The sequence below is a fragment of the Zonotrichia leucophrys genome, chromosome 21, assembly GCF_028769735.1.
Source record: "Zonotrichia leucophrys gambelii isolate GWCS_2022_RI chromosome 21, RI_Zleu_2.0, whole genome shotgun sequence".
In the NCBI taxonomy this organism is placed as follows: domain Eukaryota; kingdom Metazoa; phylum Chordata; class Aves; order Passeriformes; family Passerellidae; genus Zonotrichia; species Zonotrichia leucophrys.
Window position 1 is genome coordinate 3,575,298 of NC_088190.1, and position 18,401 is coordinate 3,593,698.

Consider the following 18,401-nt stretch of genomic DNA (forward strand, 5'->3'; position numbering starts at 1 on the left):
GGGCCAGGCGCGGCGGGGCGGGGCCGCCCCCCACGAGGGCGGGCGGCGGAGCGGCGGGAGCGGCGGACGCGGGGCAGGTGCGGGGGCGCGGGGGGAGCGGGGCCGGCGGGAACACCGCGACCACCGGGCGATGGCGGGGGCGGTGGGAGCGGGCAGGGCCGCGGGCAGCGCTACGGGCGAGGCCACCCCGCCGCATGCCCCTCCCGACTGGTGCGGAGAGAGGGGCCCTCGCCCCGCCGCCTGCTCTCGGCCCGGCGGGACCCCGGGCTGTGCGGGGATGCGGAGGGCTTGGCTATCCCTTCCTTCCCGCAGCGAGGCGAGGCGAACGCTGTTCGTGATGCTCCGGTAACCTGCGGCCTGTCACCGTGCAGCGGCAGGGCAGGAGCCCCGGTGACACGGTGTGAGCCGCCGGCAAGCCCCGGTGACACGGGGGTGGGAACATTAGATTTCCCCCGAGCCGATTTGCGCCCAGTGAGTCAAACGCCGCGGTTCCTGCAGCTCCCTCCAGTTTGCTGCCGTCTCTAGTCCGTTCCTTGTCTCTGTGACCGGCGGGGTGCGGATGGAAGGAGCCCCGAGCCCTGTGGCGGGTCCCTGGTCCCCTCGCAGCCCAGGTGCTGCTGCCTCACCATTTCTTCTGCCAGGCCTGAAGCTCCTGAGCTTCTGTCTCTCCATCCTGTATTTTTTGGCGCTGCTTTCCTCGTGATGGGATCCCCATGGGCCCGTGCCTGTTCAGTCTGCAGCCAGCACGGGACTGCTCATGCAGGCACCACAGGCTCTCATCCAGGTGAGACATGGTCTATGGTGCTGGCAGGTATGGGCAGAGCACCCAGCCTGCTTCCCAAAACCACAAATTTCTTCCCCAAGCATTGCTGGGAGCCACAGCGCAGCAGTGGGTGAGTGCCAGAGCAGGCTGGGCGAGATGTACCCAGTTTCTGTCACATCCCCTATCCAGGCCTGTTGCATATATGCAGTGATTTTCCAGCTGGTGAGCAGAAAATTCCTCTACATGGAGCTGCCAACGGCAGATTCAAGCGAGCTGCTGGTTTTATTCATTATTACTATTATTGTTTTGATGTGGAGGGTGGCAGGGCCAGCTGTCACCTCCTGCTCGTGGCCTGCGGGTCTGTGGGTCAGATGCATCACGGAGCAGGAGCTGATCAGCTTGGCACATGGCTCCCACCATCTGTGGGGGTAGCAAAGCCACTGACGGGCTGGTGCTGGGAGCATCCCCAAATGGGATGGGGTTTATGACCTTCCCTGCCTGTTCCTGGAAGTGCTTGTGGCATGGAAAGTGGGCACCCTGGCAGTGCTGAGTGGTGCTGTCAGTGTCAGCATGGTTTGGAGCAGGCACTGTGCTTGTTGGCCCCGTCGCTGCCAGGACCGTGCTGAAATGGCAGAGGAAGTGCCAAGATGCTGCCACGAAGCTGAACAGGACTCAGCTGAGGGAGAGGAACCAGGTTTTCCTAATTTATAGCTGCCAGAGCGCCACTGCGTGAGCAGCCTGCCCCAAACCCTGGCCTCTTTTTGCTGGCTTGGCCTCTAGTTTTCCTGTGAGATCCAGCTGCACTGGTGTTGTTATCATTGCGGGATCACTGAGTCGCACTGCCACAGGGACCAGCCTGCTCCACTTACTGAGGTGGCACGCTCCGGGCTGGTTTTTTTTACCCAAGATAGCCAAAAAAGCCAAAGGCACTGAGAAGGCGTGATGAGCACAAGGGGGATGAGTGTCCAGTGGCAGAACGCGGCAGCCGGGTGACCCTGGCGCTGGAGGCAACCCTGCAGCATCACTGCCGCCGCTGTATTTGATTATTTTAAGAGAAACACACGCGGCGCGATGTGAGGCAGTGATGATGCAGCTCCTGCCCAGGCTCCCCGTGGCCCCGGACGAGCCTTCCCCCGCCTGAGCTGCGCAGGGGCGGCTGGTGGCAGCCGCTCGCTCGCCCACGCGCTGCCGGTGCCGGGCTGCGGCGCCGACACGGTTAAAGGCACCGGCGGGATCGGGAGCCGGCTGCCGCCACCGGCGGAGCCAAACTTGCCGAGTCAGGATGTGAGAGCGGCTCTGCAGCATCCTTGGGTGCTGCCGCATCCCGGGGCGCGCTGGGCTCGGCTTCCCCCCCTCCGCCAGACGCCTTTTCCCGGGGACGGAGCGGGAATGGGGTAGGAACCGCCATCCGCTGCGTTTGCCGCCGGCTCTAGCAGCTGCTCGGCACCGGCGCCGCTTCCCGAGAGCCGCGGAGCCCGCAGCCGGGTTTGTCTCGGTGACTTGTGCCTCCCGACCGCGCATCGCCCTCCGTCCGAGCACCGGAGACAGGTAGGAGCGGTGCTGAGTACCGGGGCCGTGGCTCAGCCGTGCCTGGCCGGCAGCCACGGCACACCGGGGAGCCGGTAGTGTCACACACCAGGGATCTGGCGGTGTCACAAACCGGGGAGCCGGCAGTGTCACACACCAGGGACCCGCGTGGACCCCGTTACTTTGGGTGTACGTGACGGTAAAACCGGAATAACCCCGGTGCTTTTGGGCTGTGTCATTGACTCGGGCAATGCTTGAGCAGCGCCGGTGCCGGAGCTTCGGCGGTCACGGGCGACCTCACGTGTCGCGGCTGAGTCCCCAGCGCCCGCCTGCCGCGTTGTCGCGATGATGATGATGGTGATGGGCTGGGGAAGGCGCGGGAGCCCACCCGGGCGGTCGGAGGGCCCTGGTGGGCTGGGAGATGCTGCGCCGCAAAAGAGGCTCCCGGGCCAAAGGAAGGGGCAGGGCTGCTGCTCTGCGGATCCCTGCGGCGCCGGTGCAGCCGCGGGAGGGGGGGCACGGGACCAGCACGGGGCATGAGCACGGAGGTGACGGCAGGAGGTGGCAGGAGGCGCCCAGGCGACAGGGCAGGGCAGCGTGAGTCATTGAGCTAAAGTCACCTTCCCCCTGGCGTGGAGGGGGCATTTCACTGTGCTGCAAACACAGAGAAATATGGGGACAGCACCTGGCGTGGGGAGATGCGACATTACCTGCATCCCTCACCTGACTTGGGCAGGATGCTGGGGTGCCCATGGCAAGGGTCCCCCAGCTCTCCCTGCCCCAGGGCCTCACTCTTGGAGGACAGAGCTCACCAGAAGCAGCAGTTTCGTCCCTACATTTGCATTAATTCCATGTCCAGTTTCACCCGCTCCTACTCTGATGGCAGCATGTCTGGCAGGCTGCAGTGTGTGGTCCCCCCCATGCTGGCCCTGCTCCCGGGGGCTTCCCAGCCATAAACCATCCATGTCACAGCATCCACGCTCCTGTACCCCTTTGTGCTGCCAGGGATGGGAATGGACCTTGGTGGGAGCACAAATCATGAGGGTGTCCTTCACCTGACTCCTGGGTGCATCCTGCAGAAGAAAACACTTTTCTTCCCTCTTGGGCCACTGCTGAAACTCCCGCAGTTGCAGACTGACAGCTGAGTTGTGCCATGAGGAAGCTGGAGGTGCAGGAGCAGTCTCAGGGAAGCACCGAGCTGCTGACACAGAGGGGATTGGACTTTTGGTGGTGCCTTTGGCTCAGAGAGCTCAGAGGGATGAAGTGGCCCCAAAGGCTGGGATACTTTGGCTCCTCAAAGTGCAGAGCCCTGACCCGTGTGCCTGTGGTCCAGCTGTGCTTGCCAGAAAAGTCCTTCTAGCACTGCCAGAGACTGCACTTGGTCCCCACAGCATTGCTGAGAGGCAGCAGGGAAGGGCTACCAGATTCTGCTGAAAATTGCAGAGATTTGCACTCCTGGGGGAACCAGAGCCCCTTGGGATACAGGATCAGCCAGTCCTGAGCCATGCAAGAGTCCAAGATTGTGGCAGTGCAAGCAAGGAGCTGCCTGGCTGTGCTGGGACAGGGGGTCCAGCTGTCCCTGCTGCAGGACAGCTTCCCTCAGCTTTGTTTTGCCACCCTAACAAAGTGATGTTGAGCTGGCATGAGCGGGCAGGACAGTGCCTGGCCAGTGGCTGCTGCTGAGCTGGTGGTGCTGCAGGCACCAGGAGAGGCTGTGGGAGCTGTGGGACCAACACTCACAGCACCCTGAGAAGCTGGGGGGGTCACAAAGGCTGGGGAGGCTCAGCCAGGACCTGGTTATAGGGCTCGGCAGGGTCCTGCTCCGGGCTCAGGTCAGTGCAGCGGGTTCGGGAGAGAGCAGCTCCCTCCTGACTTCTGGAAAATAAACCCGGCTTTACTGAGGCTCCCTGGGCTCCAGCGCGGCTGTGGCCAGAGGAGACAGGAGGAGACGCTGCGCTCCTGCAGCGCTCGGGAGGAGGGCGATGGGGATCCGTGCCGGGGGCTGCAGCCCGGCCGGGAGCTGCGCTGGGCGGGTGGGCGGCTCCGCGGGGATGGGCTCGGCTGCCGCAGCTGCTGCCATTGGGCTGCGTGGGCTGCAGGGGCTGCGCCGGGATGCAGGCACGCCGGCCGGGATGCCGGAGGGATGCAGGATGCGGGAGGGATGCGGGATGCTGGCACACTGTGCTGGGATGCAGGATGTGGATGCAGGATGCGAGCATGCCCTGCTGGGATGCGGGCAGGATGCAATATGCAGGCACACAGTGCCAGGATGCAGGCATGCTGTGCCAGAATGCGGGAGGGATGCAGGATGCAGGCGTGCTGTGCCAAGATGCAGGTGGGATGCGTGCCAGGTCATGAGCACACTGTGTAAGGCCATGCTCCTGCTGAGCCCAGGGCAGCCAGGAGAGAGCCCAGAGAGCTCTCAGTGCCCATCTGGGAATCAGAGCAGCTTGTGATCTGCAGTGTAAAGATGGCATCTCACCGGCCTAAAGAAAGAAGGGATAAATTTAAATCCCAGCCCCAGTTCTGTAGGGAAGTGTCATTGTTGTCTGTGATACTTGGAACTGCTGACAGTGTTGCAGGAGCAGGAGCACTGCTCCCAGGGAGTCATGCTGGGTGCCCCTGCCATGGGAACAGGGACAAGGAGGGTCAGGGGTGCCTGGGGGTGAGCCCTCCTTTCCCTTGGAGCTCCCTCATGCCTGTGCACACAGTCAGTCATGTGCAGGCTGCAGGAAAAGCCAGAGTGTTTTCCTCCCCTTAGCTTGTCCCTTTGAGAGGGACCCTCAGGGACAGCTTCAGGGTTTTCACAATGTTTCATTTTTCAGGCCCATGTTTCTTCACCATTTCCAGAGATCTCAGGACCCCCAGAAGTTGGAGAGAGCAGCCAAGCTGGGAAGGCAGAGGAACAGGGCTGGGGCGAGATGGTTTTGGGATCAGTGGGTCAGGGTGTGAGCCCCAGCGTCCGAGGCTGGCAGAGCTGCTGTGCCCACACCACTGCCAGTGCCACATTTGGCTCAGATCTGCAACAGGAAGTGCCGTGGTGCGCGTGCCCCAAAAAACTCATTTCTTCCTCTTTTCCTCTTCCCCTGTGGCAGGGGTGAGGCGGCGGCGAGTGGCTCCGGGGAGCCCAGGCTGGCTCCATGTATCCCGAATCCACCACTGACTCCCCAGCGCGACTCTCGCTGCGGCAGACGGGCTCCCCAGGCATGATTTACAGGTAAGGCTGCAGGGCACTGCTGGTGGGACTCTGTAGGGCTTCAAACACAAGCCTGGGGCAACCCAGAACCACCACACTCCCTGAAACTGCTCTGATACTCCTAAACTGTCCTGGCATGCTTTATGCAAAAGCTTCCAGCACAAAATCCTCACACAGCAGCAGCATTTTGGGGTGCTGGTGCCTGTTATGGGCATAGAGGGCACTTTCAGGGTCGTGCCAGTGCCTGCTGCATTGTCCACTGTGCTGTGACATGGGTGGGTGCTGCTGGCCCTTCCCACAGTCACTAACTCTGCCGCTCACTCCTGCTGCTCCTTTCTAACGGGGTTTGTGGCATCTTTCTTCTCTCTCCCCTTTGCTGTCGGAAGCGCGAGATACGGGAGCCCCAAGCGCCAGCTCCAGTTCTACAGGTAACCAGGCCCTTCCCCCTCCCCAAAATCCCCCCAGCAAGTGGCTGTGGCTCCTGCCCATGCCCAGATAATGCTGGCACAGCACTGCCCTGCCCAGTGTGCCAGGGTCCCTGTGTGTGGGATGGGCATCACATGAGTGGCATCGCTTGTGGGTTCAGGAGTGCAGTGTTGGGACCCTGGAGTGTGGCTGGGTGGGGGGACTGTTCTCACAGGCAGAGTGTGGCCACATGGCTGTGGGGGACAGCCACTGTGGGGTGTGGGGCTCAGCTCAGCTTGGGGGGAGCGTCCCATGCCAGTGCTGTGCCTGGAGAAGCCCTCAGCTTTTCCCAGGAGCAGCTCTGGGAAAGCAGCCAGCTGGTCCGTGGCTCCTGCTATTAGGAGCAGTCTCATTAAGTGGTTCGGGAGGCAACATTCGCCCCCATCACCCTTTTACTGTCTGAAGTGAGGGCGGCACTTCCCCACACGCTCTGCCAGCTGCTGCTCCAGCTCTCCCAGGGCCACAGCAGCCCAGTGGTGTGGGACTGGGTCTGGCCTGGCTGCCGTGGGGTGGGGGACTGGGGCTTCCCCTTGACAAAACTGTAGCCCCCTACTCCATCTCACACATGATGGGAGTAGGTGAGACGGGCTGGCAGAGGTATGGCTCAGTGGCACTGACAGTGTCTGTCCCAGTGCTGCCACCAGCACTGCTGAGCCCCAGCAATGGGCAAGTTTTGGCTGCCAAACTGGTCTGAACCTCTGGACACATCTGGTGCAAAAGGCTCCCAAGGCCAACAGGCAGGAGCCACCTGTGTTGGTCACCCGGTTCCATTTCAGGGCTCCCTCCTGCTGGAGCCTGCTTTCAGTCCTACCACAGCCCAGCTCTGTCTCCACCGCCACGGGGACCACAGGAGGGCTGTGCCTGCCTCAGGGCACCGTCTCCACTCCCTGATGTCCCCAGTGTCCAGCCGTCCCCACCGCCCTGTGTGCTGGTGACAGGGGACCTGTCACTGCAGGGCGAGGGGCAGGCGGTGCCAGCGTTGATAAAGCAGCGGCACATCCCCGGGCTTTTAGTGAAGCGCCATGAATAATTTAACTCCCCTTCGCAAGGAAGAAAATCCCCTAATAGGGCTAATGGAGCGCGGCGAGAAGCCGGACGCTGGGGGCCCGGCGCAGCCGCCAAGTGCTTTGGACGCCAAGCTCCGACACTCCCCTAATGCAAAACAACGCGGCCACCGCCGCTCTTATATCTGCCCTGGGGCTGCCCGGCTGCCCAGAGCTGCGCTGCTGCTGCTGCTGCTGCTGAGCAGCTTCCCCGGCGCGGTGAGTCGGGGCTGGGGACGGTGGGCGATGGGCAGGGATGGGCATCGCCCCGGGGCAGCCGCTGCGGGCAGCAAGGGAGATTTTCCATGCGGGATTTGATGGCTTAAGGTGGTTTTCTATTGGAGTTTGGGGTCTTCCTGGCTTTAGGCAGGCTGGTGGGGGCCAGTTTCCCAGCTTGGCAAGCTAGGCTGGGCAGATATCTCTCCAGGCAGCCGCCCTGCCTGTCGCCCACTTGTTGTGCCCCTGGTGCTGCTAATGGTGCTGTTATCCCGCAGAGCCTGTTCTCTGTTCCCCATCCCTGCTCCTTCCTCGCAAAGCAGCCTCTCCTGCTTGGGCATGGCACAGCTTATCTTACTCCTACTCATCCCAGGAGCACTGGGATTTCTGCTATCAAATGGCCATGAATGCACCCATCACCTCCATGCTCACTCTGGTTCTGTTCTGCTGAAAATCAGGGAAGTATCGAGATACGGCAGCCGGTGGATTCCCACCCCATTCCTCAGAGCAGCCCAGATCAAACCCCCAGCTCTGCTTGCTGCAGCCATTTGGCTGCTGTAGAGCAGCGGTGCAGCCAGCTCAGGTTTCTCCTTGCTGCTCTCAGGTGCGGGGATCCTACCAGGGCAAGGAGATCCCACTGGGAGCAAGGAGATTCCACCAGGTGCCCATACCCAGCAGGGGCCACTGGCATTGCCCTGATTAAAGCTACCAGCCACAGAGAAGGGCTGGTGCTGGAGGTACTGGGTGCTGTCTCCAGCTTTGAGGTGTGGCAGGAAGAGGCTGATGACCAGGATTCGGTTTGGCTTTGCCACAACAAAGGGAAAGGTTTCCTTTCCGTGTCTCCTGGTTTTCCCAAAGTCTTGCTGTGGAGCACGAGGAGCACAGAGTGGTCTCTGGCAGCACTGGAGGACCCTCAGGGTTTTGGTCATACCTGGCCAGCTGCTACTCCATATCCTCTGGGCTTCCTTCTCCTTTCCTCTGGAGGTCACACCTCAATGGCAGTGAGCCCTTCACTTCTGGCTCCTGCAGCTGTCAATTTGAGCTTCACAGGGAAAGAAAAAACCACCAGTGGGAGCCTGGCTGGAGCCTGATGCCGGTGTAGATGTGTCACAGTGCATCCCCAGCGGCCACTCTGGCACCAACACCACAATTTTGGCCCCAGTCTCTGCTCCCTGCAGACACTGCAAACGAGAGAAGTTGCGGAGAGCGGCACAGAAATCGAGCGGGTGCTGCCACCAGTGAGGTCCCAGGCACAGAGACAGCCAGGGCTGGGGTGTGTGAGAGCCCACCCTGCAGCAGGCTATTTTCAGCAGCCGCACCGGCTGGGAGGTCGCTGCCGCGGCGGTGGGAAAGGTGTTGGCTGGTGGTGGCGCACATTGCGGCAGCGTGACGCAGGCACAGCGAGCACCCGGTGCCCACAGACCCTCTGCCATGTCCACCCTTTCAGGGAGCCCCATGAGGACCCCATTCCCATCCCAATTTCTTTGCCCAATGGCACACAGTGCCAGATTCTCACCAGCAGTACTTGTGCTGCTGCTCGCCGTGTCTTGGCCAGCTCCTGGGACACACAGGGATGCAAACCAGTGCAGCCCAGCACAAGCTGGGAGCCAGCACAGCTGGGCACAGGCCACGCTGCTGCATTGTGGCTTGGGGCAGCTGTGGCGGGCACCACTGCAGCCTCAGACATGGACTGTGCCACATCCCTGTCCTGCTGCTTCTCGTGTTGTGCTTCAGCTCTCACGCCAAGGCTTTGCTCCGCTGAAGACTGGCTTTGCTAGGGTCCCCACATGTGGGTGCCAGCACTGTGCCATGGCAATGCGGGCAGGGCCGTGCGCTGAGCGGCGAGGGAGCCCATGTTGTGCTTTCCCAGCTCTCTCCGTAGCAGCACAGAGTGTTTGGCGGCGTGGCTGGCCGGCAGAGCCGCCGCTCGGGTGGCAGGATGCTCTCCATGACCTACAGTGAGAGCCTGCGCAGCGTGGCCAGCCGGCCCAGCCCCGAGTGGGGGCTGCCCCCAGCCCCCCGGGCGGCCGACGGGCTGGAGCTGCGGCGGCTGCGGGATGTGCGGGCGGCGGCGCGGGCGAAGACTCTGGAGGAGTTCCTGCGGATGCACGGGCTCTCCCTGGCCGACACCACCGCCCGCGCCACCGGCATGAAGTACAGGTAAGGCAGCGCCGCGAGGGCGGCCAGGCCCGAGGCGAGGGGATGATGACACAGGGGACGCTGCTCGGTGCTGTTTGACACCTCGGCAGGAGAACGGCTCTCACCTGAGCTCACCTCGGCTCCCCTGTGCCGCGCCGAGGCTGGGAGGAGCCGCTGCCCTTGGAGAGGCGGCAGCCGATCAGCGCCGTTAGCACTTTCCTGCTTGGTGATCTTTGAGCTTCTCGCTTGACATTCCTGTTTGCTGTTTGGGCATTTGCAGACGCAAACACCCTCTGAGCTTTAAACTTTAGGCACTAGAGCAAACAGCCTCCGAAGAGCTGTTTCTGCCTCAGAGGTGTAAATCTCCATCTGATGCAGGTGCACCTCTGCCTGAATGGAGGGGTACATCTTCACCTGACAGGGGTTCTCCACCTGAGGGGTGTAAATCTCCATCAGACGGGCATACATCTCTGCCTGATGGGTTTGCATCTCCTCACTGATGGGTGTGCATCACACAGCGGGTGTATCATTAATTTTGCATGTGGGTCCTGGTGAAAGGTGTATCAGGATTTCAGCCAATGTCCTTGTCAGGAGGACACTCCAGGCAGCTGGAGAGTTGGCCACAGCCCCTGAGAAGGATGGGACAGCCCTGCCCAGCGCACCTCTCCCCTTGCATTGCAGGTGGGGCAATGGGGTGCAGGGCCCAGCACTGCCAGGTCAGGCTTTGGGGGACACCAGGGCTGAGGACAGTGGCTGTTCTCCAGTGACAATACAGGGGTGTCTCTTGGCCCCCACTGCAGTGAAGCCCCAGGAGCTGGCAGCTCTGCTGGCTCCTCACTGTGCCGTGCTGCACCGCGGGTCAGGTTCCCCTCTGCTCGCAATGACCGCGGTAACATTTACACAGTGGCAAGAGCCCATCTAATATTCATGGGGACATTATTTATTGATGGGAGCAGCTGGCACAGGCACCCCAAAGGTGCTCCTTCTTTGGGCATGTCCCTGCTGCCACCAAAATTTGTGGGGTTTCTCCTCCTCTGGGGGCTGACACATGCTGCCAGGTCCCCCCCGCGCTGGAGCCGGCGCTGGCACTGGTGCCGGCAGGATTACCAGCTAAGGAGCTTTGTGAGAGAGGGAAGCGGAGGAGATTACAAGATTTTTCATTAGGTTTGGGGCAAATGTGCATAATTTCCTGCAAGCCTCGTGGCTGCATTTTGCTCCATCCTGAAGGGCACGGCAGGTGCTGGCAGCCAGCACGTGGCTGATGCTGTAGTGGGCTGACTTGTGTCCTTGCTTCGGCAGGAGGTGCTAGGCTGGAATTCGCCTCACTTCGACTTCGCTTGCACTGGGAAAAACAGGGGGAATGTACTGCTGGGGGACAACTTGGGCAAGCAGCTTGGCTCTGCGGCGGGAGAGCCATCAGCATCGTCGCCACCGCGGGGATGGCGATGAGCACGCCTTGCTGCCAGAGGGTTTAATTTCGGACCCGTGCAGGGGAATCTGTGCTCCAAAGCGGAGCTGTGCCAGCGGGGGGATGCCCAGCGGGGCGCAGGGGAATCCTGCTCTGCCGCGGGAGAGCCATCAGCATCGTTAGCACCGGGGGTTTGGCGATGCGCACGCCTTGCTGCCAGAGGATTTAGTTTCGGACCCGTGCAGGGGAATCTGTGCCCCAAAGCGGAGCCGTGCCATCAGCCGTACCCGCGGGGGGATGATGCCCAGCGGGGCGCAGGGGAATCCTGCCCCGCCATGGCCGCACTCCGGAGGGTACCGGCAGCATCTCTGCCTCTCCTGCCCCCACCTGCCCGAGCGTGCCGCTCGCTCGTTTCCTGAGCTCATCAAATATTGAGGGCAGGAGGGCTGACGGGAGCGCTCCTCGCCCGCCGCCCCGCAGCCCCCCGCCGTCACGTTGGCGGCGCGCGGGAGGAGCTCCCCGCCTCGCCCGGGGCGCCGGCTAAATTTAGGCAGCTGGCGCTGCTGCTGCTGCCCGCCGGAGCAGCATGCAGGTCTCCTTTGTGTGCTCCGAGCACAGCATCAAGAGCCGGAGCGCCGAGGACCGGCTGAACCGACAGAATGCCGGCAGCCCCAGCCTCGGCACCCGCGGCAAGTTCCGCGCCGTGGCCATGGTGGCCCGCAGCCTGGGGCAGCTCTCGGTGCAGAACGCGCCTTCCTCCAGCGACTCCAGCGTCAAGCAGCCGGGGATGAAATACCGGTAGGAAAAGGGCGCTCCTGGGGTTTTCCCTGTGTTCCTCATTGCGATCGGGGCGGCGAGGGGGGCTGGGGGTCAGGGGCGCTCCGCTTATCTCCGGTTCGCGTCCGGCTCTGTCGGTTTCTCGTCGCTAAAAGTGCTGACCGTGCGCCTCCGTGCGCTTCCTCGCTGTTTGCTCCTGTCCCCTCAGGGCAGCTTTGATCCAGCCGCGCGTAAAATCTTCAGGATGGGGGAGAGAAGGGACCCTAAAATTCAGAGTGGGATTAGTAGCATCCTCAGTGTCTGCCAAGCCGGGCTGGCTGCCGAGCCGGGGGGGTCTGGGATTCACGGTAGCGTTAATCCGGGCTGCCATGGCATCCTTTCCGTGCTGCCGGGGACTCGGTGCCCGGCGAAGTGAGTGCAGAGCCACAAGCAGCTCTGGCTGCCCATGGTGGTTCTGGAAACGGGGTGGTGTGTGCATGTGGGGGCCCCCAGCCAGCACCCACAGAGCTCACACACCCCATGTCCTGGCTCTGGGGCAGAGCACTGAGGGCTTCTCCCATTGAGGCTGAGTGTGCTCCTGGGCATGGGGCTGGGGCTCTCCCCAGATGAGCATGGACCCCAGGACAGGGTAGGGCACCCCCCATATAAGCCTGCACGCCATGGTCCAGCTGCCAGCGGCTGCTGCCTCCGCTGAAGCCCAGATGTGCCAGCATTAGGCAACAAAGTGTGTAAGGTCAGCAGAGCGCTGGGGTGAGCCTGGCTGGCACCCACCAGTGCCGTCCAAATCGGCTGAGTCCCCTTACCTGGGTACTGGAGAGGGGGCTGGTCCAGTTCTGCCCAGCTCTCCAGCACCAAACCCTTGTTGTGGTAACAGCAATACTGGGACAGTGCACGGTGGCATCCTCAGGGCTCAGTGCTCCTGCCCTCAGTCATGTCCTCATCCAGAGGAGGAGCATATTGGCAATACCCTCTCCCAGGCAATGGGTGATCAGCTCAGGAGTCCTCACTCGCGGCTGCTGGAGGGACAGTGGCACAGGGGGATGCTCCAAGGAAGTGGATGGGATAGGAAGGCCATAGCAGTGTAGGGGAATGCTTGGCCTTCCCAAGGTCTGCCAGTATCTCTATTGCCCAGCCTGTCAACCACACTTTTGGGCTGGGCAGCCAAGAGCAGCAATGGCCACCTGCCCAGGGGAACCTTAGCAATGTTCTTGGAATGCCCAGGATGAGGCAGGTGCTCTCCTCTCCACATGGCAACCCCGATCATGAGGACTTGAGCCACCGCTGGCCCACGACCTCTCCCCACCACAAACTGCTCTAAAAACACCACAGGACAGGGGACAGCCGGTGCCTCCAGCTGCTGGGCAATAGCATGGCAGCACAAGGGCTGCTGCCCTGACTCAGTGCAGCCCACGGCTGCCCGTGGCTGGGCCGCAGCCACTCCCTGCCCGGCTGCCGGTGCCCGTGTCGGCGGTGCCGGCGGTGGCGGTGCCTCCGGTTGCTATGCGACACCCGCGCGGGCGAGCTGCCGCGGCTCACCTACACTTTATTTATTTTAACGCTCATTTCTTGAGCCTTTGTCATTTTTAACAAGTAACTGGCTCTCCATCACCACAGCGAAGGCGTCTGCCAGCCTGGCCCCCTTCCTGAAAGCTGTTCTCCAGTTCCTTGTGCCGGTCAGATTTTCTGGGGTGCTCCATTTCTCCAGGATGTCGCTCCACTCCCGAGCACCCTCGCCTGGTGCAAGCCCTGTGCTTCCCTGTGAGATGCAGAGAACAGGCACAATTCGTGCCATGTTTGGGATGCTTCAGTCCTGACCAGTAGCATGCTGGCTTCTCTTTCTCCACTCTCATTCCCCAGTGCCAGCGGCACTCTCAGGGCAGTTGGATACCCCAGCCTCATTATGGGGAGCTGCTTTAACGAGGTCACTGCTCTCCCAATAGCCCTGCCAGGCACAGCATCACTGCGCAGGTTCAGGCAGTGCCACTACTGAGCTGCAGGATGCCCAGCCTGGGATGGCTCGTTAATCAGTTGAGATGGGACTCTCATTGTGGAACCATCCCAGGTGGGGATGGGATCCAGGGGACACCACCACACCTCCCAGTCCTCGCTCCCGGTCTGTTTGGTAGCATGCAGGATGTATGAGACAGCATTTTGGGGTTTCTGGCACCTTTCCTAATGGTCTTTGTCTTCCAGGAACCTCGGGAAGTCTGGGCTGCGTGTGTCCTGCCTGGGTCTGGGTAAGTGCCAGGGTTTGCCACAGCCCCTCGGCATCCCCTCAGTTCAGCAGCAGCTGCCGGCACTCCCCGGCCAGGGCAGCGCCCGCTCGCCCCGGTGATGTTTGCAAAGGGAAGGAAAGGGTTTTCCTCAGCCCTGCGGCTGTTTTGAGTCACGGCCCAGAAATTGTCAAATTATTTTCTCTTTTCCTGACGCGATAGGAAGCGACTGGGCCGTGCTGGGAGCACCACAGTGCACGCGGCAGGGCCAGCTGTGGCCACCACGTGCCAGGGCTGTGCTGGGGGATCCAGGGTGGGTGGCCTTGATGTGGCCGCGCTCGTTGCTCACCACACTCACCATGCACACCCCTCTCTCTCTCCCCTGCAGGAACATGGGTGACTTTCGGAGGGCAGATCACAGATGAGGTAAGGCTGCACCCCTTCACCCTGTCTCTCCCCTGGTGAGTGGGGAGGGGATGGGGGCAATGGGGATGGCTGTGGCCTGGGTGCATGCGGCCCGCCGGAGCTCACCAGCGCTGTGCGCACGCGTGTGTGCCGGCTCTCGGCCACCCCCTTCACCGACCCTGCTCTCTCCTCGCAGATGGCAGAGCAGCTGATGACTTTAGCTTATGACAACGGCATTAATCTCTTCGACACGGCAGAAGTCTACGCTGCTGGCAAGTAGGTACCCTGCTTTGTCTCACCCTACACCCCGACTCTCACCAAATCACAGTGGCAATGGCAATATCCCAGATTTGCCAGCTGCAAAGCAACTTCCAGGATGGGGCTCTGAGTGCTTGCTCACAGGGGGAGTCATGGTTCTGGCAGTCCCATGCTTCCCATGGTGGCCTCTATCATGCAGGTCCAGCTGTGCACCCTCTGAGCACAGCTGTACCCAGGGCTTTGGCATATGTCCATGCATTCCCTTAAAATTAGCAAGCTCATGCACTGGGGGCAGCTCAGCTCTGGGGCAGAGTGTGTCCCCACAGCCACTGCATTTGCCTCTTATTCTCCTGAGGTCTGGGGCCATCTCTGCTGGCTTCACCACTCCCCATGGCTGCACCTACCAGGTGCTAATGGTTGATGTCCCCTTCCCTTGCAGGGCTGAGGTGGTGCTGGGAAATATCATCAAGAAGAAAGGGTGGAGGTAAGCCAGACACCATCCCTATTTGGCAAAAACATCACTGTAGTCCCAATGAGCTGGGAGGGGAAAGCTGGTAGAGCCTTGGGCAGGAGTGTGCCATCCAAGGCAGGGAGCATGGGGCCTTGCGGGTGCCATCAGTGATTCTCTTTTTCTCCCTGCAGACGGTCCAGCCTGGTCATCACCACCAAAATCTTCTGGGGAGGAAAGTAGGTAACATCCATCCTCCAGCAGAGCAGCTGGCACGGGTCAGGCTATCACCCCAGGCTCTCACCCACATTTCCTTTTGCAGGGCCGAGACAGAGAGGGGCCTGTCCCGAAAACACATCATAGAAGGTAGGGATAGGGGTGAGGGCACTCTCCAGACGCTGCTGGCCCCGGTGCCAGGCTGTGCCTCACCTTCTGCCCCCGTGCTGGCAGCATGGGGCTCAGCACACCTGACAGCCCATCCCTCTGCAGGTCTGAAGGCATCTCTGGAGCGGCTGCAGCTGGAGTACGTGGACGTGGTGTTTGCCAACCGGCCCGACCCCAACACGCCAATGGAAGGTGGGTGCGCGCCGCGGTGCCTCGCTCCTCCCCGCTGCCTCTCATCGCCCTCGCGGTTGGTTTGCGCCAGGCTTGTGTTTCAAGGGCATTTTCCCTCCCAAGCAGAATCCGCTCCTCTGCCACCACGGCTGGCCCACAGTCACACTTCTGCCACCTCCTGCCCGGTGCCAGGACCCTCTCGGGCCGCGGCGGGGCGGGGTGGCGGTGTGGTGGCAGGTCACTGCCCCCGTCCCAGCAGCGGTGACTCCACTTTCTCTAAATCTCTCTTTTATCACCAGGGGACCCATTTAGTTCCTCCAAGTCCAGGACTTTCATCGTAGAAGGTACTCCCTGCCCGCACTCTGCCCGCCAGCCGCTGCCTGTCCCAGCGGTGTTTCCCGGGGCAGAGCCCCCACTCCTCTGTGATCCCCCATCCTTGTTCCCCCCTCTCAAGCAAACCCTGCCATGAGATGCAGAGGCAGCAGCAGCACAACACAGACACCCCCCTCGCCCTTCAGACTGTACTGCAGTTTAAAGGACAAAAAGCAGAGAGGCTCCCACCCCCCAGGGTCCTGCCATGGGGTGCCCTTGGCACATGCCAGGGTCTGCAGCAGGGTCCCTCCCCACCGGGGCAGTTGTGAGCATGCTGGGGTGTGTGCCCTGGTGCCTTGCCCTCCCCGCTGCTCGCCTTTGGCTGCAGGAGCACGCCTTGGCTTGGCCCCAGCCTGCATGGCTCAGGGCTGGCTCCCCCCAAGACGCCTGAATGGCTCACACAGGGTTCAGGCTTCCCTCTGTGGGTCTCTGTGTGTGGGCAATGCATCAGTCCCTCCCCCTGCAGCAGTGCCAGTGCTGGTAACCCCACAGGGCGTGGGGGCACTGGCAGAAGCCTGAGGCTGCTGTCCATGCAGGGAGAGCCTGGCACCGTGTGAGCATGTCAGGTCGGCTGCGGTCCCTGGCACATCCCGAGTGGCTGCTCCCTCTCTCCCCATCCTGCTCTTCTGAAAGCATTCCCTGGACAGCAGGCAGCTCCCACCGCAGCACGGGGCAGTGGGATGCTCGCCAGCCATCGGCACCGTGCGAGCCCCTTCTGCCAGTGCAGCCCCTGCTAAACCCCACCTGCCCCTCTCTCCTTCCCTCCCGGCAGAGACAGTGCGAGCCATGACCCATGTCATCAACCAGGGGATGGCCATGTACTGGGGGACCTCGCGCTGGAGCTCCATGGAGATCATGGTAGGGGCCCAGGGGACGGGGCGGCCGCAGCGGAGCAGCCCCAGCGATGCTGCTGACGTTGATTCAATTAGACAGCAGCTGTTGGGAGCCAAGCGTGTGCAGATGCACTTAAGCCTTAATTATTTTTCGGGGTGGCCGCTCAGGACATGGCTGGGGGGCTGGGCAGGGGGCTCGGGGGGGTCGGCAGGGCGCTGAGAGTCCTGGATCTTCTGCAGGAGGCGTACTCGGTGGCCCGGCAGTTCAACCTGATCCCGCCCATCTGCGAGCAAGCCGAGTACCACATGTTCCAGCGGGAAAAGGTGGAGGTGCAGCTGCCTGAGCTCTTCCACAAGATAGGTATGACAGTGGGGATTCCTCCCCAGCCCCCCAAAGCACAGTGCTGCTGAGGCCAGGTGCCACAGCCCCTGGGGGAGGTGGGAGCAGTGGTGTCATCCCCCTGTTCTGCTCTGTCCCCAGGTGTTGGAGCCATGACCTGGTCCCCACTGGCCTGTGGCATCGTCTCGGGGAAGTATGATGGGGGCATCCCCCCCTACTCCCGTGCCTCACTGAAGGTGAGCTGCACCAGGGCTGGGAGGGCACACGGGGATGGGAGAGATGGGGAGCAGGGCCAGGGGTTTTGCAAAGTCCCAATAGGAACTCCAGGAGCCACAACCCAGGGAGTTTGGGGGATACCCTGCCTGTGCAAGGTGCTGGTGCACCCGGATCCCACCACAACACCCCTTCCCACTCCCCAGGGATACCAGTGGCTGAAGGATAAGATCCTGAGTGAAGAGGGCCGGCGGCAGCAGGCAAAGCTGAAGGAGCTGCAGGCCATTGCTGAGCGCCTGGGCTGCACCCTGCCCCAGCTTGCCATAGGTAAGAGGATGGGGGACAGCTGGGGGTGACACCAGGGGTATCTGGGCTGTGCTCAAGCTCTGCTCTCCCTCCTATCCCAGCCTGGTGCCTGCGCAACGAGGGTGTCAGCTCTGTCTTACTGGGGGCCTCCAACGCCGACCAGCTGATGGAGAATATCGGAGCAATACAGGTCAGTGGTCCCAGCAGGAGCAACATTTGCCCACAGCACTCACTGCAGTGCTGCACTCTGCGGGAAAAGGGGGTTGTAAACCCGGCTTCACGACAGGTTTTGCTTGTCATGAAGGCGAGAAGCAAAGATGAGGCTTTGCTGGGCTGAGGGGGCAGGGTTGGGCCTGACTCAGGCTCTCCCTAACTGGGTCACCCTGCCGGCAAGCTGGCGCGAACGTGGCGGGGTGGAGGCGGTGAGCATCCTCTCACCCACCAGGGTCACCATCCCAACTCCCAGCGTCGCCCTCATCCCCCGCAGGTCCTTCCAAAGCTGTCGTCTTCCATCGTCCACGAGATCGATAGCATCCTGGGCAACAAACCATACAGCAAGAAGGACTACAGATCCTAAGCGCGCCTGAGCGCGCCGCGCAGCCCTCGCCGCCCGTTCGCTTGCTTTACGCTTTGTTGGAGCAAAGTGGAGAAGAGTGTGGTTTGCACCGCGAGCGCCGAGCGCCAGCGCTCCTCCCGCGCTGCCCCGGACGCGGCTCTGCGGCGCAGGGACAGGAGGCGAGCCCCGAGCTGCCCTGCCCGCAGCCGGACCCGTTGCATGCGTGGCTCTGCCTCCACGGCGGCGGCGGGCGCGGGGTGCACGCGGGTGCTGTACGCCCACGAGGCCAACAACACGAAGCTGTTCCCCAGCCTGCGCCCGGGCCTCGCCTCTGCCCTCTCCCATGGAACCGAGGGGCTGTGGGTCCT

The 18,401-nt window shown here is 62.1% G+C and overlaps 1 protein-coding gene across 9 annotated transcripts; it reads left to right on the forward strand.

The window, feature by feature from the left end:
* Nucleotides 1-53: 53 nt before the first annotated feature.
* Nucleotides 54-18,348, forward strand: KCNAB2 (potassium voltage-gated channel subfamily A regulatory beta subunit 2). Of its 9 annotated transcripts, none has more exons than XM_064730452.1 (17): nucleotides 54-77; nucleotides 5,386-5,507; nucleotides 5,873-5,914; nucleotides 13,728-13,771; nucleotides 14,136-14,173; nucleotides 14,349-14,428; nucleotides 14,850-14,894; nucleotides 15,053-15,097; nucleotides 15,181-15,224; nucleotides 15,348-15,434; nucleotides 15,713-15,757; nucleotides 16,558-16,643; nucleotides 16,859-16,979; nucleotides 17,100-17,194; nucleotides 17,378-17,498; nucleotides 17,579-17,667; nucleotides 17,965-18,348. In XM_064730452.1, exons 2-17 carry the CDS (start codon nucleotides 5,431-5,433, stop codon nucleotides 18,052-18,054), a joined length of 1,149 nt encoding a protein of 382 aa, XP_064586522.1. In that variant the 5' UTR covers nucleotides 54-77; nucleotides 5,386-5,430; the 3' UTR covers nucleotides 18,055-18,348. The 9 variants fall into 9 exon arrangements, with proteins under 9 accessions (XP_064586522.1, XP_064586524.1, XP_064586523.1 ...); XM_064730451.1 differs by lacking the exon at nucleotides 54-77 and adding an exon at nucleotides 1,849-2,311; XM_064730454.1 differs by lacking the exon at nucleotides 5,873-5,914 and having other exon boundaries at nucleotides 55-77.
* Nucleotides 18,349-18,401: the final 53 nt, after the last annotated feature.

Coding starts and splice junctions, on each gene's coding strand:
- KCNAB2 (XM_064730458.1), top strand. CDS start 9,150: ATGCTCTCCATGACCTACAGTGAGAGCCTGCGCAGCGTGGCCAGCCGG. Junction 9,371..13,727: donor GCCACCGGCATGAAGTACAG/GTAAGGCAGCGC, acceptor TTTGTCTTCCAG/GAACCTCGGGAAGTCTGGGC. Junction 16,980..17,099: donor TGAGCTCTTCCACAAGATAG/GTATGACAGTGG, acceptor CTCTGTCCCCAG/GTGTTGGAGCCATGACCTGG.